This window comes from Scyliorhinus torazame, chromosome 22 (assembly GCF_047496885.1).
Source record: "Scyliorhinus torazame isolate Kashiwa2021f chromosome 22, sScyTor2.1, whole genome shotgun sequence".
NCBI classification, from domain to species: domain Eukaryota; kingdom Metazoa; phylum Chordata; class Chondrichthyes; order Carcharhiniformes; family Scyliorhinidae; genus Scyliorhinus; species Scyliorhinus torazame.
This window is the reverse complement of record NC_092728.1, coordinates 87,716,360-87,740,746: the sequence shown is the minus strand read 5'-3', so window position 1 is coordinate 87,740,746 and position 24,387 is coordinate 87,716,360. Positions and strand designations below refer to the sequence as shown.

General features: G+C 48.8%; 1 protein-coding gene across 5 annotated transcripts in view; it reads right to left on the bottom strand.

Moving 5' to 3' along the window:
- LOC140399187 (ras-specific guanine nucleotide-releasing factor RalGPS1-like) overlaps window positions 1-24,387 on the bottom strand; it is an 839,817-nt gene that overhangs the window by 38,872 nt on the left and 776,558 nt on the right. For 3 of the 5 annotated variants that reach the window (XM_072488521.1, XM_072488520.1, XM_072488523.1), the window contains 2 exons: window positions 23,810-23,861; window positions 22,677-22,757 (listed from right to left, as the gene is read on the bottom strand). In XM_072488521.1, the coding sequence (XP_072344622.1) occupies window positions 22,677-22,757; window positions 23,810-23,861 (133 nt within the window). The remainder of the gene's footprint in view (window positions 1-22,676; window positions 22,758-23,809; window positions 23,862-24,387) is intronic. The other 2 variants (XM_072488522.1, XM_072488524.1) reach the window with 1 other exon arrangement.

Below are 24,387 nucleotides of genomic sequence, written 5' to 3'. Positions count from 1 at the left end.
GGGACCAGTGTACTTGCACACCAAGGTCTCTCTGATCCTTGGTGCTTCCCAGGGTCCTGCTGTTAATCATGTATTCCCTTGCCTTGTACGAAGTGCATCACCTCCTACTTAGCTGGATTGAATTCCATTTGCCACTGATCAGCCCATCTGACCAGCCTGTCTATATCCTTCTGTAATCTAAGGTTATCCTCCTCACTATTTACCATCCCGCCAATTTTCATATCATCTGCAAACTGACAGTTCAACCCTCCGACATTAAAGTCTAAATCATTTATAGAAACCACAAACAGCAAGGACCCCAAAACTGCTCCCTGTAGGACCCCACTGGATACAGGCTTCCAGCCAAAAAAAATACCCTTCGACCATCACCCTTTGCTTCGTGACACTCAGCCAATTCTGGATCTAATTTGTTAAATTTTCTAGGATCCCATGGGCTCTTACCTTTGCTATCAGTGTCCTATGTGGGACATTATCAAAAGCCTTGAAATCCAAGTAGACTACGTCAAATGCATTGCACTCCTCTATACATCTGGTCACCTCCTCAAAAAATTAAATCTAGTTAGTCAGACATTTAAAAAAATAATAATTTAGAATACCCAATTCATTTTTTCCAATTAAGGGGCAATTTAGCGTGGCCAATCCACCTAGCCTGCACATCTTTGGGTTGTGGGGGCGAAACCCACGCAAACACGGGGAGAATGTGCAAACTCCACACGGACAGTGATCCAGAGCTGGGATCGAACCTGGGACCTCGGCTTCGTGAGGCAGCAGGGCTAACCCACTGCGCCACCGCGCTGCCATAAGTTAGTCAGACATGACTTCTCCTTAACAAAATTATGCTGACTGTTCTTGATTAATCCTGCCTCACCAAATGTAGATTAATTCTGTCACTCAGAATTGCTTCCAATAATTTCCCCACCATTGAGGTTAGACTTACTGGCCTATAGTTTCCTGATTAATCCCTTCCTCCAAGTACACTTGTATTTATGAAAAGACAACCTTCAATGGAGTGGGCAATCAGGAAGTCAACCTGAACTGAGAGCGAGTAGTCTCTACTATCCTAAACAGCTCCAAGTGAGCCGAGAACAAGATTGGGGCGATTAGTTAAAATAATTCTTGGGGGGGGGAGATGTAGGGTTAATGTTAAAGATGTAAATATACATCATCAATGTCCACATCATCATTGACGTAAGATCACACAACAACCAAGCATGCTGGGAGATAGTTTTTATGAAGCCTCGTGCTAAGCCAGACAACCTCATCCAAGTATCACAACCATGAAATAAGATTGGTGTTCACCAGTCTGATTCAGGGGTCAGTATAGCTAAATATCACCAGTGACCATAAAAGGTTGATGTTTTTTTCCATTTGGGCTTTGATGTGACAGAATGCCACCAGCGGCCAACCTGACTATTAAGATACACGTTTCAGTTTTCTCTTTGTTTTTTGCTTGCAGTCAGCAGCACACCTGCCCTCGGCACGCCTGTTGGCTCTTTTCTTGTCCCATCACCATTCCGTTTGGTCTGTCTTTAAAATTCTCCTGATTTTCACCCCATCACAGACCTCCCTTTTTGTCCTTAACCCAACCCTTTCTCAACACCTATTAGATCTCTAACTTTTCCCAGTACTGACGAAAGGTTGCAGGCCCGAAACAGTAACCCTGCTTCTCACTTTACAGATACGGCCAGACCTGCTGAGCATTTCCAGCAATTTTTGTCTTAATTTCGGAGTGTTGAGATAATCCGTGCTGGAACCATTGGCTAAGCTCCATGGTCAAACTCGCATGGGACACCAAACAGAACAAAATGGTAGCAGCACCTTTGCAACACCTTTCCACACAATATTGGGCCACATCACGGTAGCACAGAGGTCAGCACTGTGGCTTCACAGCGCCGGGATCCCAGGTTTGATTCCCGGCTTGGGTCACTGTCTGTGTGGAGTCTGCACGTTCTCCCCGTGTCTGCGTGGGTTTCCTCCGGGCGATCCAGTTTCCTCCCACAAGTCCCGAAAGACGTAATGTTAGGTAAATTGGCCATTCTGAATTCTCCCTCTGTGTACCCGAACAGGCGCCGGAGTGTGGCGACTAGGGGCTTTTCACAGTAACTTCATTGCAGTGTTAATGTCAGCCAACTTGTGACAATAATAAAGATTATTGACTTATTTATATCAGGTCTTGTGCTCACAAAATAGAGCCTACGTTCTGTTTCCCTCACACATTTAATATGCTAACACTCCTCATGTTGGCAATCTCATCTTTAGTCTGTTACAGGAAAACATGACGGCAATTAATACAGGCTAGTCTGCCAAAGAAATAACTACATGAATATGAGAAACCTCCATCGCTGACCTAAATCAACTGGAAGGGGCTGGTTTAGCACAGTGGATTAAATAGCTGGCTTGTAATGCAGAACAATGTCAGCAGCGTGGGTCCACTTCCCGCACCAGCCTCCCCGAACAGGCGCCGGAATGTGGCGACTAGGGGCTTTTCACAGTAACGTCATTGAGGCCTACTTGTGACATTAAGCGATTATTATTATTATTATTATTAAAAGGGTTCTGGGAAATATGCTACTACTGATCTGTTTCAAACTGTTTATTTTTTCCCCATTCTTGGCCACAATCTGGACGTTTGGTCTTTAGTTTCCTTGATTCACAAAATTGGCTTTGATTCCAATTGGGTCAGAAGGTTTCCTTGATGCTCATGCAGTCTATCATTTAGCTTGTGACTTAACCACTTCCACTGGGTTTGGATTCTACTTAACCTCTGCTATTCTACAGGGAATCATTCTGTTCAATTTGAGTAGTACGTAGAAACCTACAATTCTCTACAAGAATGGGAGGGGGAAAGGGGGGGGGGGGGTGGCTACATTTCTGCTGAGCTTTGCTGGAAGTTGATCAAACGCCGCGTGGCTGAAAAAGCAGGAAATGCCTTTTCTTCTTGAGAGAGCGCCAAAACGTACCTCACAGCCATACTTGTTGCCTCAGTTAGCATTACCAAACCAGCGGAGCTCCAAAAACACCATGAGCAGTGCTTTGTGGGGGACCTACCAGGAAGGAACCATTCTTTAAGACAGCTGCTCTGAAATTGTTAAGTGAGGTACCCTCAATAATGATGCTTAGAGATTAAACTGTAAAGAACGCTTTATTAGACTAATAACTATGCTACAGCTAGAGTCGAGTGCTGACTGCTATACAGACCATGAGGCAGCCCTTTATGTATGGCTCCCAGATGGGCAGAGCCAGAGGCGGAGTCCCCAGGGTTCCAAGCCCGGTCTTAAAGGGGACATCACCTTACATGATGATAAGGCAGTAACCGTTCATCACATTAAGTAGGTTCCATCAGGAATCTGGATGTCAATCTGGTCCCTTGCAATATTTACATGGCTTTTGAAGCTCGGAAACAGGCGTTCTGCCTAGCATGTTCACGCATGTTTAAACTCCAAACAAGTTCCCTTCCATCCTTCTTCATCTCATCAACATATCCATTTATCTCTTTCTCCCTCCTACAGCCCTTTAAGTGCATCCGTGCTTCACCTCAGTCGCTCTTCGTGGTCGAGTTCCACATTCGAACCACTCTTTGCTTACAGAAGTTTCTCTGGAGTTTCCTATTGGATTTATCAGTGATTATCTTATATATACACCGACAAGTCCCGGTCTCCCCGAAGTGTAAACCATATTCTCATTGCTTACCCATATAAAGCCTTTCATAATCGAAAAGACATCTATTAGGTCAGTCCTGTTCTGTTTTATAGGAGAAAGAAGCCCAGGCTGCTCTATTGGTCCCTACCTGTGCAGCCACAATGGACTGAAGGGCCTCTTTCTATGCAGTAAAACACTATGGGTGATTCTCCAGCCGCGTTACGCCCAGCATAAATCCCGTTATGTCGGGTGAATTCTGGGAGGGGGCGCCAAACATGTTTGAATGTCCCTGGGCCCTCCCAGCAGACATAACCTACCTTCGCTGGGCATGAACTAGATTCACATATTAAAATTATCACTTAAATACACAGAGTCAGCTTGAAGCTGGATTGTCCCAGCTTCTGCAATTCTCCCACCCTTCGGCAGAACATGACGCCGCCGTGAGTCACTCGTGGTCTCCACAATCAGCGACTAAGTGTGATAACCACGCCGGGGGGTGGGGGTGGGGGGGGGGGAGCTGGGAGGCCATGTAGCCCCCCAGGTGGTTGGGGACATGGTAGGGCAGTGCCCTGGCACTACGATGCCATAGTACCTGATTGGTACTGCCAAGGGATGGGGCCTTAAGGGGGTGGGGGTCAAAGTGCGGGGCCTAGTGGGAGTGGGAGACCCTTTAGGAGTCTGCCTTGATGCCAGCAATCCTCGAGATGGGGGAGGGAGGTTTGATGCCAGCGAGGATTGGGGGTTAGTTGCTGGCGAGGATGGGGTGTGGGGGGGGGGGGGGGGGGGGGTGGCAGGTCACCCTGATGGCTGAATGGTGCGGGTGGAGAGGTGATGTGACATTTGGACAGTGCGATGTCTGTTGTGAAGAGGGTGGCACCTGTCACTTAACTTTGAGATCGGGGGCGCCCTATTAAAATAGTGTTCTGATCTCGGTGAAGCCAGGCCGGTGGGCGTGTTGCGATCACACCCTTCTCAATGGCTATGCTCCCTTCAACAACGTGACTAACTGCTGGAAGATCGCAATCAGAATCCAGAGTAATTGCATCGATTTTCACACCCGAGATGACATTTGGTCATTCTCTGGGAAACTCTGCTCCTTGACTACATGACTTTGACACGTCACCTCTCAGCTGTGGTATCATTTTAGTAAATCTATTTTTTCCCATGCCTCTATATTCTTTTCATAATACAGAGACCAGAACTATTCACAGTATTCCAAGTGTGGTCTCGCCAAGGTTCTCAACTCTATCTATCCCTCTAGCAATGAAAGCCAGTGTTTTGCTCATTTTCCTCTGGCCATATTAAGGAGCATTGCTACTTTTAGTCATTTGTTTTTGTGTGCCCCTAAATTTCTGTTCCTCCATTTTCCAACGAGTATGTGACCTCTTTATTCTTCCTGCCAAAATGCATTGCCTCAGACTTAGCTATACTGAAGTTATTTTTTTAAATTTCCAACTGTCTTGTGAGAGTATCTTTAAGAAATGGGTGATTAAGAAATGTACCTTTAAGAAATGGGTGTTTATCAGTGATGTCAGAGAGTGGGTGGAGCTGGGCTGTCTGTCAGCGTTTTACTTTCATTTTAGGCTGTTTGCTGCAGGGTGTGTTTTAGTTTCGTTTTCAGTGTTGGAGCTGAAGCCAGACCAAGCAGGTGTACTGCTGTCTCTCTGCCATCAAAAGACTATCTCTTGATCATTTGTTGAATTCAGAATCATAAATGTTCTCAGTAGTGAATGTAAATATGTTTCTGTTAAAAGGTGTTTCTTTTGCTTTCTGGATGTTGTTTGAGAAGTTATTAAGCATTACTTAGTGTTGTATTCTTTGGGGGTTGTACTTGAATTGATGGTTGCCAAGATGTTCACTGTATGTTTTAAAAAGGTTAACTTGAGTTCATAGAATACTTTACAAAATACTTTTCCATTTCTGCTGTACCACACCTGTAGAGTGGTCCGTGTGCTCCCCATACCACAATCTATTAAAGGTTGTGGGTCAGGTGAACTCCATGATACACTTTGGGGTTCTCTAAACCCTGGTCCATAACACAACTAAGGGGCAATTTATCGTGGCCAATCCACCTACCCTGCACATCTTTGGGTTGTGGGGGTGAGAGCCATGCCGACACAGGGAGAATGTGCAAACTCCACACGGACAGTGACCCGGTGCCGGGATTGAACCTGGGTCCTCGGCGCCGTGAGGCAGCAGTGCTAACCACTGTGCCGCCCCACCTATACTGAAGTTGACTCCGGTTTTCCAATGTGCCCCGGCTGCTTTAACTCCTGCACGGAAAACAGACATCGAGCTGTCAGTGTGACATTGTATATACCCGTTTGTAGTGAAAGTGTCCTAGCTCTCAACAACGGTCTTAGTAAGCTCCTCTCTTCCCATCTCTGTGACCTCCGTGAGCCCTTCCACCTTTCCAGACATTTGTATTCCTCTTACTCTGATTTCTCACGCACTCCTCACTCCCTTCAGCTCCACCACTGGCAACCAATACTTTCTTTAGGGTTGAAGTTAGGGTTGCAGATCTGGAGTTCTATCCTTGTGCCCCTCACTCTCCTCCTTCAGGATGATCCTTAAAGCCAAACTCTCTGGTCAAACCTTCAGCTACCGGTCCTAATTTCTCCTCCTTTGGCTCGGTGTCAGCTTTAATCTAATAAATGCTGAGGGTGTGTTGGGATATTTTACAACATCATATAGATGTTGCTGGTTGTTGAATCAGCATCCCTACTCCAGCCCGCCCAACAAAGGCCACATGGTTTATGAACTGAAACAATGCGGATGTACAGCCAGCATTGGTTTTCCTAATTGTGTATGGTAGTGGTCTCTTTGAACTATAGAATTCCCACAGTGCAGAAGGAGGCCATTCGGACCGTTGAGTCAGCTCTGATCCTCTGAAAGAGCAGTCTACCCAGGTCCATTCCTCTGCCCTGTCCCCGTTACCCCATAACCCCACCTAACCTGCACGTCTTTGGACACTAAGGGCAACTTAGCATGGCCAATCCACCTAACCTGCACATCTGTGGGTGGAAACAGGAGCATCTGGAGGAAAGCCACGCAGACACGGGGCGAAAGTGCAAACTCCACAAGAACAGTCACCCAATGCCGGAATTGAACCCGCGGCCCTGGCACAGTGCTAACCACTATGCCACCCCTTGGTGCAGAATAAAATAGAAGGTCAAAATATCTGAAGTAAATGGACACAGAAGCACTGGAGCGTTGAATGTGATGCGCAAGAAATTGTTTAATGCAGAGGTCCTGAATCTCAGGGAGGCCAGTAGCACACTCCTGATGTAGCCTGACTACCAATTCTTCTGGGAGTGCAGCCAGACTTTGGCCCACTGTTTGAATTTCTTTCAGGGCCTGTTTGGAACCAAAGTCGATCTATCCCACTTGAGACCCAAGACATTGGAGAGCGGGCAGTCAGCGGAGAAAGCTGGATGGCCAGGACGTGCATCAAAATCGACTGGCATCTCCAGAGTGTCCAATGGGGTCAGGCGTAGTCGTCACTTGGCAACTACCCTGCTGTGTAGTTCTGTTGTTGGGACAGGGCCAGGGATTTTCAGGTCCAATATTTAGTGTGCAAATGATGGAAGCATACATCTCAGGAATCATCATCTGGTTTTCAGTCCTCCTTCACAAAAGGTCACTCGCCATTTCATCCTGCTTTGCTCGCAATTACAAACAAACAGTGGGAAATGGTTGCCACAGCAACATTAAAAATGCTCGTCAATCTTAGCAGTAGTGTGCAGAAGTTTGCTTGTCACTTTGCGCCACTTATCCAGATCCAGACCTTGAAAGGTCCGTCAAACTTCCCATGAATTCGGCACTTAAGTCGAGAATCTCACTGACAAACTGCAGGAAGGCCAGTGAGGGAAATGGGAAAATAGTCACGCAGGGTTGAAATGGAGGCACATTTCTGGGTCAGCGTAGAGGGAGCTCTGATCTAGCTGGTGTGCTGCATTAATACTATCACAAGAGTGCTTCAATTGAAAGTGCTCCATTTCTCAGCATCAACATTCTTTACCATGAGAAAGAAAGAACTTGCCTTGACATGGCACCTTTTACAATCGCCAAGTGCTTTACAGCCAATAAAGTTGGAGTTTTGTAATGTAACACATCAACCAGCTTGCGCACAGCAAGCTCCCACTAATAGCACTATGTTAATAACCAGATAATTCACAGGAGCACAGTGGTTAGCACTGTCGCTTCACAGCGCCAGGGTCCCAGGTTCGATTCCCGGTTTGGGTCACTGTCTGTGCAGAGTCTGCACGTTCTCCCCGTGTTGCGTGGGTTCCTCCGGGTGCTCCGGTTTCCTCCCACAGGTCCCGAAAGACGAGATGTGCTGTTAGGTAATTTGGACATTCTGAATTCTCCGTGTGTACCCGAACAGGCGCCGAATGTGACGACTAGGGGCTTTTCATAGTAACTTCATTGCAGTGTTAATGTAAGCCTACTTGTGACAATAAAGATTATTATTAATTAATTTGGTTTGTAATGGTGTTTAAATATTGGCCACGACACCTTGTCTTTGAAAATGCGCCGTGGGATCATATATCGCGCTGGTGGGATCCGGGTTTTATGCCTCATCCAAAAAGAGAAGCAAAAAGGTCGCTTAGAGAATTGCTTCCAAATGGCTTACAGGAAAGGAGCAGAAGCTGGGTTCCCAAATGACACAAGTGGAATATTTTCCATATTCCGCAAAGTAACGGAAACACACGTGCTGTAGGCACAGTCTCGCAGTGGAGTTTCCCTACTAACTGCTGGTTAACAGTGAAGTGTTCACCCATTCAACAGAACATCAGACAACATCTTGAATACATTTAGTGCATAATTGTTCCCATTGCTAGCATAAATAAACTTTGGTTGCGTTAATCGACTGGTTTAGGTCATTTATATCAGGGATTATCATTTCATGACAGGCACAATAAACAAAAGTGTGGTTTCTTGAAGATATGCTTTTGCAGTGTTGGCGGAGAAATGTTGATGTAAATAGCAACACTGATTGGCGTGTAAGTAAGGTAATTAATGTGACTCAGGGTTACAGCAGCAAAGCTCTGTTAACCATTGCACACGACGAGTCCTAGATCAGGGTGAGCTTCATTTCCACTGTCTTTAGCTCAGTTGGCTGGACAGCTGGTTTGTGATGCAGAGCGAGGTCAACAGCAAGGGTTCAAACCCCCGTACCGGCTGAGGTTATTCATGAAGGCCCCACCCTGCCTTCTCAACCTCGCCCCAAGTGCGGTGATCCTCAGGTTAAATCACCACCAGTCAGCTCTCCCCTTCAAAAGGAAAACAGCCTATGGTCATCTGGGACTATCCTGGAGACATTACTTATTAAGTATCACGTCACCAAACAACCCCTCTGGCTACTGCAATCAGGTCGATCACACCCACTAAACTCCCCAATGTGCACATACGACTCTTGACGACCGCATCCAATGTTCAATGCTTTACTCTTATTACCATGTCCCAAAACCCTCATCCGTCCCTTTATTATCTCGAGACTGAACTATTCCCATGCCTACCCTGTCAGCCTCCCTTCAAACATCATTCAAAAACTTAACATAATCTGTTGAAAGCAACCCAGCTTGCACTAATTCCATTCATCCCTATACAGTACGCTCATTGATCTATATTTGTTCATGTTATAGTTCTTTGTTGCCACAAAGGAAAGAATATGAAGGTGCTCACACTGTGGATTCTTATAAAACATGATGAGAGGTGTTGCTTATACAATCAAAGATGGTGATCTGCGAACTTCCGGTTGTGGCTATGCAGAGCTAAGTCGCACATTCGGCAGCTCCCGCTTGGAATGGACTTTTGGGCTCTTTTCAGGGCCCCCAACGGAATTTTTTCGACATTTCCCGGTGTGGGAAGAAGACTGCAACATACCCCCGACAGTGTATGGCTTGGACCAGGAGTGGGGCGATTAAAAAAAGTGGTGGTGAACCCAAAGAAAGTGCGAGGGAAGAAGAGCAAGATGGCGGCAGGCAGGGATAAGGCAGCGTGGATGCCCAGCAGAAGCAGCAGGAGGTTATCCAGCGCTGCTTCAGGGAGCTCAAAGCGGACCTGCTGGAGCCGATAAAGGCTTCTATTGATAAGCTGCTGGAGACCCAGACGGCCCAGGGGGTGGCGATCCGCGAGGTCCGCCAAAAGATCTCAGATAACGAGGACGAGATCTTGGGCCCAGCGGTAAAGGTGGAGGCGCACGATGCGCTCCACAAGAAATGGCAGGAACGGTTCGAGGAGATGGAGAACCGGTCGAGGCAGAAGAATCTGCGGATCCTCGGCCTCCCGGAGGGGCTGGAGGGGTCGGACGTGGGGGCCTATGTGGTCACTATGTTAAACTCGCTGATGGGAGTGGGGTCCTTCCAGGGGCCCTGGAGCGAGAAGGTCCAAGGCTAACGAGCCGCCACAGGTGGTGCTGGTGCGGTTTCATCAGTTCGCTGATCGGAAGTGTGTACTCAGGTGGGCCAAGAAAGAGAGCAGCAGGTGGGAGAACGCGGAGGTTCGAATATATCAGGGCTGGAGCGCAGAGGTGGCGAAGAAGAGGGCTGGGTACAACCGGGCGAAGGCGGTGCTGCACAGGAAAGGGGTGAAGTTTGGCATGTTGCAGCCGGCGCGACTGTGGGTCACCTACAAGGACCAGCACCATTATTTTGAGTCCCCGGAGGCGTGGGCCTTTGTTCAGGCCGAGAAGCTGGACACAAACTGAGGGTCAGGGTGGGGATGGTCGGGGATTGTTGTTGTTGTGTTACATTTTGACGGGCAGTTCATTGTTCTTGTTTCTTTATGATTCGGTGTGGGTGGTTAGGGTGGGTTGGGCACTGTTTTTGTTGGGTCTGTCGAGTAGGCTCTTGGAGGGGGGCAAGTAAACAGAGTAGGGGGTGGATAGTCGGTAGGGGGGGATGGGGCTCCACGGGGGAGGGGGAGGCCCGAGTCGGGGGTGAGGGGACTGGGCCTGTAAAAGGAGCTGCGCCAGAGGAGGTGGGGCCGGGCAGGTGGAAAGCGCGGGCTTTTTCCCGCGCTGAGGGCTGGAGGGGGCGGGGAAGCGCGGGTTTTTTTCCGGCGCTTGGGATGATAGGGGGAGGCGGAGAGCCTGCTGGTGGGTAATGGAGGGGGAGGGGAAGTCCCACAATAGGAGGAGTCGAACGAGAGGCAGGAGTGGCCGGGGTCAGCAGGAGTCAGCTGACTTGCGGGAGTGCAATGGGTGGAGCAGAGCAGCTAGGAGGGGTCCTAGCTGGAGGGTGGGGGGGGGGGGGGGGGGAACCGTGTTGCTGCTGGTATGGTCAAGGGGTAGCTGAAGCGAGTAGAGGGGGTTGGGACGGGGGTCTGCCGCCGTGGGGAACGGGCCGGGCGCAGGGTGCGGGCGCGTGGCTGGCCGAGGAGGGGTTATGGCTCGTCGGCGGGGGAGGGGGGCGGGTAACCCCCTGATCCGGCTGATAACCTGGAACGTAAGGGGACTGAACGGGCCAGTTAAGCACACTTGAAGGGCCTGAAGGCGGATGTGGTCATGCTCCAGGAGACACACCTGAAGGTGGCAGACCAGGTAAGATTGAGGAAGGGGTGGGTAGGTCAGGTGTTTCATTCGGGGCTGGATGCCCAAAATCGGGGGGTGGCGATTTTGGTGGGAAAGAGGGTGTCGTTCGAGGCGTTGAGCATTGTGAGAGACAATGGCAGCAGGTACGTAATGGTAAGTGGTAAGCTGCAAGGGGAGAGGGTGGTGCTGGTCAACGTGTATGCCCCGAACTGGGACGATGCAGGTTTTATGCAGCGCATGTCGGGTCGGATCCCGGACTTGGAAGTGGGGGGTGGGGTGGGGTGCCTGATAATGGGGGGAGACTTTAAAACGGTGTTGGATCCGGCACTGGACCGCTCCAGGTCTAGGACGGGTAGGAGGCCGGCGGCGGCTAAAGTGCTGAGGGGGTTTATGGACCAGATGGGAGGGGTGGACCCTTGGAGATTTGCAATGCCGGGGGCTGGGGAATTTTCATTCTTCTCGCACGTTCATAAGGCCTATTCCCGGATCGACTTTTTTGTTCTGAGCAGGGCGCTGATAGCGAGAGTAGAGGATACCGAGTATTCGGCGATAACCATTTCGGATCACGCCCCGCATTGGGTAGACCTAGAGCTGGGCCAGGAGAGAGACCAGCGCCCGTTGTGGCGTTTGAAGGTGGGGCTGCTGGCGGACGAGGAGGGCCAACGCCAACGGGGAGGTCTGAGTGGGAATGGTCTGGGAGGCGCTGAAGGCGGTGGTTAGGGGAGAGCTGATCTCCATTAGGGCCCACAAGGAGAGGAGGGAGCAGAGGGAGAGGCTGGTGGGGGAGATGGTGAGGGTAGACAGGAGGTACGCGGAGGTGCCGGAGGAGGGACTGTTGAGGGAGAGGCGTAGCCTCCAGGCCGAATTCGATCTGTTGACCACCAGGAAGGCGGAGGCGCAGTGGAGGAAGGCTCAGGGGGCGGTTTATGAATATGGGGAAAAGGCAAGCCGGATGCTGGCACATCAGCTTCGGAAGCTAAGGATAGGGAGAGTTAAGGATCGGGGGAGTTAAGGATAGGGGAGGGAGTGTACTGCGGAGTGGGGTTGGCATCAATGGGGGCTTCAGGGACTTTTATGAGTAACTGTATCGGTCCGAGCCCCCACTGGAGGAGGGAGGGATGGGTCGCTTTCTGGACCAATTGAAGTTTCCGAAGGTGGAGGAGGGACTGGTGGTGGGATTAGGGGCCCCGATTGGGCTGGAGGAGCTGGCCAAAGGGATAGGGAGCATGCATGCGGGGAAGGCACCGGGGCTGGACGGTTTCCCGGTCGAATTCTACAAAGAATATGTGGACCTGTTGGGCCCGTTGCTATTTAGGACCTTTAATGAGGCAAGGGAGGGGGGGCTTTGCCCCCGACGATGTCCCGGGCACTGATCTCCTTGATCCTGAAGCGGGACAAGGATCCTCTGCAATGTGGGTCTTACAGGATGATTTCGCTGTTAAATGTAGATGCCAAGGTGCTGGTGAAGGTCTGAGCCACGAGGATTGAGGATTGGGTGCCGCAGGTCACCCACGAAGCCCAGACGGGGTTTGTGAAGGGGGGGGCAGTTGAAAGCGAATGTGCTGAGGCTCCTGAACGTTATTATGATGCCGGCGAGAGAGGGGGAGGCGGAGATAGTGGCGGCGATGGACGCTGAGAAGGCCTTCGATAGGGTAGAGTGGGGTTACTTGTGGGAGGTGCTGAAGAGGTTCGGGTTTGGGGAGGGGTTCGTCAGGTGGGTAAGGCTGTTGTACGAGGTCCTGATGGCGAGTGTGGCCACGATGAAGAGGAGGTCCGAGTACTTTCGGTTGCATCGAGGGACGAGGCAGGGGTGTCCCCTGTCCCCCCTGCTCTTCGCGCTGGCGATTGAACCCCTGGCTATGGCACTGAGGGAGTCGAGGAACTGGAGGGGGTTGATGCGGGGTGGGGAGGAGCATATGGTGTCGCTCTATACCGAGGCCCCCACGTCCCCCCTGTGCCACCTCCACTGCTCCCAGATTTTGAGGGTAGCAGCCACCACCGGGTTCGTAGTATACCTCATTGGAGGGAGCAGCACCAGCGTCTCCAGGTAGGAAGTTTGATAATGGGGGTGGATTTTAACACGGTGTTGGACCCAGTATGACAACGGGTAGGTGCAGGTGGGGGTAGTATGGGAGGCGCTGAACGCGGTGGTCAGGGGAGAGTTAATCTCCATCTGGGCTCACAGGGAGAAGAGAGAAGGCAGGGAAAGGGAGAGGTTAGTGGGGGAGATTTTAAGGGTGGACAGGAGATATGCAGAGGCTCCTAATGAGGGACTACTCCGGGAGAGGCGAAATCTCCAGACGGAGTTCGACCTGTTGACCACAGGGAAGGCAGAGGCACAGAAGAGGAAAGCACAGGGGGTGATGTAGGCGTATGGGGAGAAGGCGAGCCAGGGGCTGGCACATCAGCTCCGTAAGAGGATGGCAGCGAGGGAGATAGGTGGAGTCAAGGATGGAAGAGGAACTATGGTGAGGAGTGCGGTGAAAGGAACTGAGGCATTTAAGGCCTTCTATGAGGAGCTGTACAGATCGCAGCCCCCAGCGGGGGAAGAGGGGATGTGACGATTTTTGGACCAACTGAGGTTCCCGAGGGTGGAGGAGCAGGAGGTGGCTGGTTTGGGGGCGCCAATTGGGTTGGAGGAGCTGATTAAGGGACTGGGGAGCATGCAGGCGGGGAAGGCCCCGGGACCAGATGGGTTCCCGGTTGAGTTCTACAGGAAGTATGTAGACCTGTTAGCCCCGTTGCTGGTGAGGTCTTTCGATGAGGCAAGGAACGGGGGGACCCTGCCCCCGACAATGTCGGAGGCGATGATCTCTTTGATCCTGAAGCGGGATAAGGACCCACTGCAATGTGGGTCGTATAGGCCGATTTCGCTCCTTAACGTGGATGCTAAGTTGCTGGCAAAAGTGCTGGCTACGAGGATTGAGGACTGTGTCCCGGGGGTGATTCACGAGGACCAGACGGGATTTGTAAAGGGCAGGCAGCTAAACACCAATGTGCGGAGGCTCCTAAACGTGATAATGATGCCATCGGTGGAGGGAGAGGCGGAGATAGTGGCAGCTATGGACGCGGAGAAGGCCTTTGACCGAGTAGAGTGGGAGTATCTCTGGGAGGTGTTGCGGAGGTTTGCGTTTGGGGAGGGGTTTATCAGCTGGGTTAAGCTCCTATATAGAGCCCCGGTGGCGAGTGTAGTTACGAATCGGCGGAGGTCGGAGTATTTTCGGCTGTATCGAGGGATGAGGCAGGGGTGCCCCCTGTCCCCCCTGTTGTTTGCATTAGCAATTGAACCTTTGGCCATGGCATTAAGGGAGTCCAGGAAATGGAAGGGGGTGGTCCGAGGGGGAGAGGAGCATCGAGTGTCGCTGTATGCAGACGACCTGTTGCTGTATGTGGCGGATCCAGTGGAGGGGATGGTGGAGGTCAAGCAGATCCTAAGGGAGTTTGGGGACTTCTCGGGCTATAAGCTCAATGTAGGGAAAAGTGAGCTCTTCGTGGTGCATCCAGGGGACCAGGGAAGAGGGATAGACGACCTACCGTTGAGGAGGGCGGAAAGGAGCTTTCGGTACTTGGGGATCCAAATAGCTAGGAGTTGGGGGGCCCTGCATAAACTTAATTTGACGCGGTTGGAGGAGCAGATGGAGGAGGACTTCAAACGATGGGACATGTTGCCACGCTCGCTAGCGGGCAGAGTACAGTCGATTAAAATGGTGGTCCTCCCGAGGTTTCTTTTTGTGTTCCAGTGCCTTCCAATTGTGATCACCAAGGTCTTTGTTTAAGAGGGTAGGCAGGAGCATTATGGGGTTTGTGTGGGCAAACAAGACCCCGAGGGTAAGGAGGGGGTTTCTGGAGAGTTGTAGAGATAGAGGAGGGCTGGCGTTGCCGAATCTGTGTGGCTACTACTGGGCAGCCAATGTGGCGATGATCCGTAAGTGGGTGATGGAGGGAGAGCAGGCAGCATGGAAGAGGTTGGAGAGGGCGTCCTGCAAAGGAACGAACCTGGGGGCGCTGGTGACGGCACCGCTGCCGCTCTCGCTGACAAGGTACACCACGAGTCCAGTGGTGGTGGCAACGCTAAAGATCTGGGGGCAGTGGAGACGACACAGGGGTGAGATGGGAGCCTCGGTGTGGTCCCCGATCAGAGATAACCATCGGTTTGTCCCAGGAAGGATGGACGGCGGGTTTCAGAGCTGGCATCGGGCAGGGATAAGAAGAATGGGGGGCCTGTTTATAGATGGGACGTTTGCGAGCCTAGGGGCGCTGGAGGAGAAGTTTGGGTTACCCCCGGGAAACGCTTTCAGGTACATGCAAGTGAGGGCGTTTGTGAGGCGGCAGGTGAGGGAATTCCCGTTGCTCCTGGCACAGGGGATTCAGGACAGGGTGATTTTGGGTGTATGGGTCGGAGAGGGCAAGGTGTCGGCGATATACCAGGAGATGAAAGAAGAGGAGGAGGCTCTGGTAGAGGAGCTGAAGGGCAAGTGGGAGGAGGTGTTGGGGGAGGAGATTGAAGAGGGTCTGTGGGCTGATGCCCTGAGTAGGGTTAATTCCTCTTCCTCGTGTGCCAGGCTCAGCCTGATACAGTTTAAAGTTATTCACAGAGCGCATATGACAGGGGCGAGGCTGAGTAGGTTCTTTGGGGTGGAGGACAGATGTGGGAGGTGCTCAGGAACCCGGCGAATCACGTCCACGTGTTCTGGTCGTGCCCAGCACTGGATGGGTTCTGGAGGGGTGTTGCGAGGACTATGTCTAAGGTGGTTAAAGTCCAGGTCAAGCCAAGTTGGGGGCTGGCACTATTTGGGGTGGCGGACGAGCCGGGAGTGCAGGAGGCGAAAGAGGCCGGTATTCTGGCCTTTGCGTCCCTGGTAGCCCGGCGGAGGATCTTGCTATTATGGAAAGACGCGAAGCCCCCAGTGTGGAAGCCTGGATAAACAACATGGCAGGGTTCATCAAGCTGGAAAGGATAAAGTTTGCCTTGAGAGGGTCTGTGCAGGGGCTCCCCAGGCGGTGGCAACCATTCCTAAACTATCTCGCGGAGCGTTAGGTGGAGGTCGGTCAGCAGCAGCAGCAACCCAGGGAGGGAGGGAGGGTGGGGGTGGGGGTGTTTCTTTCGAGAGGGGGGGGGGTAGAAGTGTGGGCGGGGAAAGGTTTTTTGGCCTCGGGGCACTTGAGAAAGGAAAAACATGAACATATGGGAAAATCAATTTGGGCGGAGGAACCCTTTGTACAAAGTCCTGTATTATGTTGGATTGATATGTTTATGTCTTGCTTTGTTACTCTCCTTTTCTTTTCTGTTACGGTGGGGGGGGTTTGAATGGTTGAAAATTTTTGTTGAAAAATTCTGAATAAACATATCTTTAAAAAAAAAATGATCGGGTTCACACCACTCCTCGGCGCCGGAACCGCCCGCCCCGCCGGATAGCGGAGAATCACGGCAGGGTTCATGACTGAGGGCTGGAGAATTGTTTTTGTTCCGGAAGGGTGCAAGGATAAACCCAGCAACTACAGACCAATCAGTTTAACCTTGGTGGTGGGAAAGATTTTAGAAATGATGACTCAGAGCAAAGTCAACCATTATTTCGACATATGCGGATTAATTAAAGAAAGGACAAATTGTGTTTTAACAAATTTGATTTGAGTTTTTTAATGAAGTAACGGGTAGATCAGGGTCATGCGGTTGATGTGGTGTACACGGACTTTGAAACATTTGATAAAGTGCCACATAACAGGCTTGTCAACAAAATTAAAGCCCATGGAATGAATGGGGACAAGGAGAGGCTGGTGGAACGAATGAGCACATAGTGGATGATATGCAATGCAGAAAAATGTAATTTTTTTTTGACCGGAAGAATAAGGAGAGGAAATTTAAAATAAAGTGTTCAATTGTCAACGGGGCATAGGAACAGAGAGACCTGGGGAGAGGTGTACCTAGGTAGTTGAAGATGGCCGGGCAGATTGAGATAGCGATTAATAAGGACTATAGGATCCTGGGCTTTTATAAATGAAAGTAGTGTATAAAAGCAAGAAGTTATGGGGAACCTTTATAAACCATTGGTTCGGCCTCAACATAAAAGTACTGAATTGAGATTTTCCGAAGGAATTAGTTAATTATCTGAAGAGAAAAGATTTGCAGAGCTCCAGGGAAAAGACAGGTGAGTCGGATTAATGGAACGGCTCTTGCAAAGAGCTGAAACACATAAGGCCCAGGGTGGGAATCGTAGCACAATGGTTCGCATTGCTGCCTGGCAGCGCCAGGGACCCGGGCTCAATTCTGACCTTGGGTGACTGTCTGTGTGGTGTTCGCACTTTCTCCTCGTGACTGCGTGGGTTTCCTTCGGGTGCTCCGGTTTTCTCCCACTGTCCAAAGATGTGAAGGTTAGGTGGATTGGCCATGCAAAAAAATTGCCCCTTAGAGTCCAATGGTTGGGTTAAGAACAAAGAACAGTACAGCACAGGAACAGGCCCTTCGGCCCTCCAAGCCTGCGCCGACCATGCTGCCCATCTAACCTAAAACCTTTTACACTTCCGGGGACCGTATCCCTCTATTCCCATCCTATTCATGTACTTGTCATGATGCCTCTTAAATGTCACTATCGTCTCTGCTTCCACCACCTCCTCTGGCAGCGAGTTCCAGGCACCCATTACCCTCTGTATAAAAATACTTGCGTCGTACATCTCCTCTAAACCTCGCCCCTCGCAGCTTAAACCTATGCCCCCTAGTAATTGACCCCTCTACCCTGGGAAAAAGCCTCTGACTATCCACTCTGTCTATGCCCCTCATAATTTTGTAGACCTCTAGCAGGTCGCCCCTCAACCTCCGTCGTTCCAGTGAGAACAAACTGAGTTTATTTAACCTCTCCTCATAGCTAATGCCCTCCATACCAGGCAACATTCTGGTAAATCTCTTCTGCACCCTCTCTAAAACCTCCACATTCTTCTGGTAGTGTGGCGACCAGAATTGAACACTAAACTCCAAGTGTGGCCTAACTACGGTTCCATACAGCTGCAACATGACTTGCCAATTTGTATACTCATGCCCCGGCCAATGAAGGCAAGCATGCCATATGCCTTCTTGACTACCTTCTCTACCTGTGTTGCCCCTTTCAGTGACCTGTGGAGCTGTACACCTAGATCTCTCTGACTGTCAATACTCTTGAGGGTTCTACCATTCACTGTACATTCCCTACCTGTATTAGACCTTCCAAAATGCATTACCTCACATTTGTCCGGATTAAACTCCACCTGCCATCTCGCCGCCCAAGTCTCCAAATGATCTAAATCCTGCTGTATCCTCTGACAGTCCTCATTGCTATCCGCAATTCCACCAACCTTTGTGTTGTCCACAAACTTACTAATCAGACCAGTTATATTTTCCTCCAAATCATTTATATATACTATGAACAGCAAAGGTCCCAGCACTGAATCCTGCAGAACACCACTAGTCACAGCCCTCCAATCAGAAAAGCACCCTTCCATTGCTACTCTCTGCCTTCTATGACCTAGCCAGTTCTGTATCCACCTTGCCAGCTCACCTCTGATCCCGTGTGACTTCACCTTTTGTACCAGTCTGCCATGAGGGGCCTTGTCAAAGGCCTTACTGAAGGGTTGGGTGGGTAATGGGGATGAGGCGGGGTAATGGGGATGAGGCGGGGGATTGGGCCCAAGAAAGGGTGCTCCTTTGAAGGATTGGTGCAGACTCGATGGGACGAAGGGCCTTCTTCTGTACTGTAGGGATTCTATGATTCTATTATATGATAGGCCTCCGACTGTGCTGTGAAATTTGTGAATAGCTGCCTGTAGTGATGTAGTTGCCATGTATAGTGCAGTGAGAATTGTTTTAAAGCTGACTCTTAACCCATCTCCACCTTGGAGCAAATAAAATCCCCTTGTATTGATTATTAACCAAGAATGATTTACTGTTGGAGCTTTTTTTAACACATGGACAAGTGGCATCTCTTCAGCTGAAAGATAAGACGCATTTTAAGTTTGTGCAACAAACCCATGTACATAGGACACTGGTAGGAAGTTCATTTCAATGTGTTCTTTTGCAAGCAGCAAGTTAAAATGGTGTAACTGAATTTGTCGTTGCTGATACTGAGTCTGTACTGCAGTCGATGTGCAAGGGAAATGAAAAGAATCTCGGGCTTTGTGCATATCACGTAAACTACTGCAGGGCTAGAACTGTAAATGTTTCAGCCAAGGAATAGGATCAGGAAGTTGCACAGAGCAGCAAATTCCGGCAGGTTCTGGTTTGAACCGAGCAGCTGATTTCAGACAGAGCAGAAACCAGGTGATGCTGGAAATGTCCTTAACACTGGCATAGGGCAGAGAAGACACAGACAAATTCTGGTTCCAATCCAAGTGTCCCTGCACATGGACCGGAGGTGGAAATTTGATCAGGCAGAACAATGACGCTTCTTGCCAATAAACAGCCAGTTGAAAGTGACGGCACAGTAGTTAGCACTCCTGCCTCTCAGTACCGAGGACCCAGGTTCGATTCTGGCCCCGGGTCATTGTCCGTGTGGAGTTTGTACATTCTCCCCGTGTCTAGTGTGGGTCTCATCCTCACAACCCAAAGATGTGCAGCGACGTAGATTGGCTTTGCTAAATTGCCCCTTAATTGGGAAAAAAAATGAATTGGGTACTCTCAATTTCTATTTTAAAAAACAGCCAGTTGACAGTTTGTACATGATCTTAGACATGGAAGACCAGGCCTTTTGTAGAAGGTACTGGAAAATCCCTGCTACTTGTGGCACCATCACATTGTGCGCTCGTGGAAAGATCTGGAATGGTTGGGCGACACGGTGGCACAGTGGTTAGCACTGCTGCCTGACAGGGACCCGGGTTCAATTCCGGCCTTGGGCGACTGTGTTTGCACTTTCTCCCCATGTCTGCGTGGGTTTCCTCCGGGTGCTCTGGTTTCCTCCCACAGTCCAAAGCAGTTTAGGTGGATTGGCCCTTCGTGTCCAAAAGGTTAGGTGGGGTTACTGGGTTCATGGGGATAGGGTGGAGGCGTGGGCTTAAGTAGGGTGCTCTTAGAATACAGGCGAAAGACAGGAGGAACGGCTGAAGCGGAGGTGAGCGCGAGACGACAACGGCAACGAGATCCGTCCAGGAGAAGCAAGTGACAACACCAACACCAAACGTATTTGAGTATTGCCCTCCGTAATTGTTTCTCCGGCACCCAAATGTGTATCTACCTCCCTAGTCTTCACACACACCCTCCCCGCTGGGGCGCCCCCCCCCCAAAAACAGTTGCCAACTTATGTGTTGTAAATAATTTTGCCAGTTGTACAGAGTAGCTGCTGTTGAGCTGGTGCACAATACCCTACCAGTTATTTTATTTTATTTTTTATTATTACCTTTTTTTTGGTATGTTTGTGTGTGCCCTTCTCTTCTATATATATATATATATATATTTTTTTTTTTTTCTTATTCGGTGTACAAAACGGTAAATAAACTTTGTTCAAAAACCCAATAAAAAAACATTTATTAAAAAAAAGTAGGGTGCTCTTTCAAGGGCCGGTGTAGACTCAATGGGCCGAATGGCCTCCTTCCGCACTGTAAATTCTATGATTCTATGATTCTCATCCTCTTGGATCCAATCAATGGTTGCTAGGTGATTTAAAAAAAAATGAGGAACCTTTGCAACTATTTTGTAACGTCTGTTATATTCCTCACTGAACCGCATTTCCTGGTGACCAAGGTCAATTATGAAGTGAAAACTGTTTATCTCTTGTGTGATGATTCTTCAGCCAGTAGCACATCGTATTTTAATCCGTTATAAATGCTAAAGGAAAAAGTTACCCACTTTGCTTCCTTTCTTACTTCTCAATAAGCACCAAATGGATGATTAGTTATTATATAACACCATGCCCAGAAAAGCCAATCTAATTTCAAGGACTTTTTTATTTTTGAATTTTCAATATTGAAGGTGAACCTTTTAATGCAAATATTCTATCCCAGGGTGTTATATAACAGCAATAATGAATGGCATAAAGAGGCGGTGAGCCTCGTGTATAAAGTTTGGATGGAATGATTCAAAAGGCATTGCGGCTTTAGCACACCTCCACATTCACGATTGCTATCATCCTAACACAACAGAAGGCTACACATACAGATGTGTGGTTCACAGTAAGAAACAACACAAATGAGTTGTCAGCAATCTAGAAGCTAAGAGTATTTGTCTCAAATAATATATACTGTATGTGGAGATTCCAAGTAACGAGCAACAATTCCATTGGCGTCAACCTAGAAGAACCGTATGAACATGTTTCACCGCCTTGAAAGGCCATTAGTGGCTGTTGGTACAAAATCTGACCAATTTCGGACCACAAACCCTCAATTAAGTTCCAACAGTATATATTATAAATAATAACAGACATCAGTGGCTGACCTCAAGGTCACTAAGTAATTGGACACTAACTGGCCTGTATAAACCACTTGGTTTTCTCTTGTACATTTAGAGGCTGGTTTAGCACAGGGCTAAAGAGCTGGCTTTGAAAGCAGACCAAGGCAGGCCAGCAGCACGGTTCAATTCCCGTACCAGCCTCCCCGAACAGGCGCCGGAATGTGGCGACTAGGGGCTTTTCACAGTAACTTCATTTGAAGCCTACTTGTGACAATAAGTGATTTTCATTTTCATTTAATTTCAACATCATTTGACCCCCTTCAGATTATTGCCTTGGGATCAGTCCCACATGTCCATTATTCAGCACCTGATCTAAACTTTGGTTCTCAGCGTTTAGCAATAACTCTCCACTCGGTCTACGTTGGGTTTGACAAAGAGAGCTGTTCTAAAACGAGCCAAAATTTGCAAAGCTGTGGTGTGTACCTGGATTTAAAAAACCAAAACATAAATCCTTAGGTTTGGACAGCTAGTCTATTAGCCCTCGTAGCCGAGAGGAGGCTAATGCTAGTTGTGAGCTCAGTTAAAAGCATTTCTATAAACTTATATAAAACAAATCAAAGCAGTATTGGCTTCATGGAAAGTCATCATTCGGGCAGACCACTGCAGTTACTGATTTTCAAGGTAGGTGTGAAATCTTTGTCGCCGCAGCACATGGGAAGAGTTTTAAGAGCCCCATTTTAATAGTCTCTTCTCACTATCAGTCCACCATCTGACAAAAACAACCCAGAAGGAGCCCTGTGATTTTGCATTGCGGGATCCCAGTCGAATCAATTCAATCATTCTCGGCATATTGAACATGAGAATCCAATAAATAAGAAGGAAACGGAATGGCTTTGTTGCTTTAGGCATAGTGATTCTGCCATTAATTGACATGTCACTTAAAAATCCAAAATGGCTGGCGGCCCAAGAAACCAGGAATTAGCTGTGTCTGCCCTTACACAGTGTAAACGGTTTCCATTTAAAGGTTAGTAACTCGATTTCTGAGGTTTGAAGATGATGAAGTTGATTCAGGATGGAGGCATGCAGACCCACATTAGAACGGCTTATGATCTCTGACCTTTCACCTTACGACAGACCCCCGCCACCTTACTGTACCTGTTAATACTGCATCGACTCCTTGGAGAATTCTTTACTGAAACCCGCCAGTTGGGACCTAGTGTTGCATACAACCGGTTCCTGTTTGCAAATTTAAACATGAGTTCTGTAGAGCGCACAATCCCCGTATAATATATAGACATATTCATATTAGCATAAAGAATCGGCCACATGCATTAGTCTCTGCAAACAGTATACTCCTCGGTTAACTGATCCTGCTGACACTTGCTGTCCAGGCACTTAAAGACTGGATAATAGTGGCTGTGAAATGGACTTTAGCAAAGCGCCATTATGAAGCGGAGGGGCAAACAGATTGGGGAATGACGATTAGAAAATGGACGTGGTCCTCATGGGGCAAAATCAAATGGTGAAAAAATAGGAACTCATATGTTCCTTTGAAAATTCCTCTTACGCATCCAAAGTAAATGATTGTCTTCACTTAACTAGTGGCAAAAGGAAAGTCTTACAGATACATTAATTGCTTCGTTACTAATGTAGCATCTTTACTTCCACTATCATTTCATATTAGTGAACTAAATTTGAATCCCACCATGGGTGGGAATGCAAATAAAATCTGGAATTTAAAAGTCTAATGATGACCAGGAAACCACTGTCGGTGGTTGTAAAAAATGATCTGGTTCGTTAATGTCCTATGAGGAAGGAAATCTGCCATCCTTACCTGGCCTGGCCTACATGCGACTCCAGACCCACAGCAATGTGGTTTACTCTGAACTGCCCTTTATACACCTAAATGGCCGAGCAAGCCACTCCGTTCAAGGGCAGTTAGGGATGGGCGATAAATGCCGTTCCAGTCGGTGAGATCCACATCCGGTGAATGAATAAATAAAAGTGGGTTTGGCGACTTATTTTATTATTTCTCAGTCAGCTCATACAGAGTGATTTCAACGCATCAGATTCTGCGAGGTATATTTCTAAATGACGATACATAGGAAGCGGAAGTAGGGGTTTCACCTTTAGTACTTGGAATTTAGAAATAAATAAAAAATCCCTAGGAATTTTAATCGATTCACCTTAACCTCAGCAAAATGTCACTCGTTGAAAAAGGAAATTTGAAAAGGTGAGGGCAAGCAAAAAAAATGCGACGAGAAATGGTTGGTTATACTGTCACTCACCTCTCCAATCCTGAAGACAACTCTTCGCTGAACTCGGAGCTTTCACTGCTTCCTGTAGCAAAAAAAAATAAATGGAGAGATGTGTTGAATTGATAAACGGGAGTGGGCAGCTAAAAATTACTTTCTGGGAATTATGTGCAGCTCAAACGTTGTCACTTCAAGTGCCAATTGGAGGACTAAAATAATCTTCCACCATGATGAAAGGCAGAAATTTCCTTTCCCCAAGTCTGAATGTTGTCGTAGAAAGTATAAAGCCCTCCCACCTTAACCAAGATACAAAGCCTTCAATAGGAAATAAATTTCAAACACATTCTCCAAATCCCCTGTGGCATGGCCAACTGGGCTGTTTAGCACAGGGCTAAATCGCTGGCTTTGAAAGCAGACCAAGGCAGGCCAGCAGCACGGTTCGATTCCCGTAACAGCCTCCCCGAACAGGCACCGGAATGTGGCGACTAGGGGCTTTTCACAGTAACTTCATTTGAAGCCTACTTGTGACAATAAGCGATTTTCATTTCAACTGTTCAGACCAAGCTAGTAAGGGTTGGCATCAGTTCCTGCCTCAATGTGCAAGGTGTTAA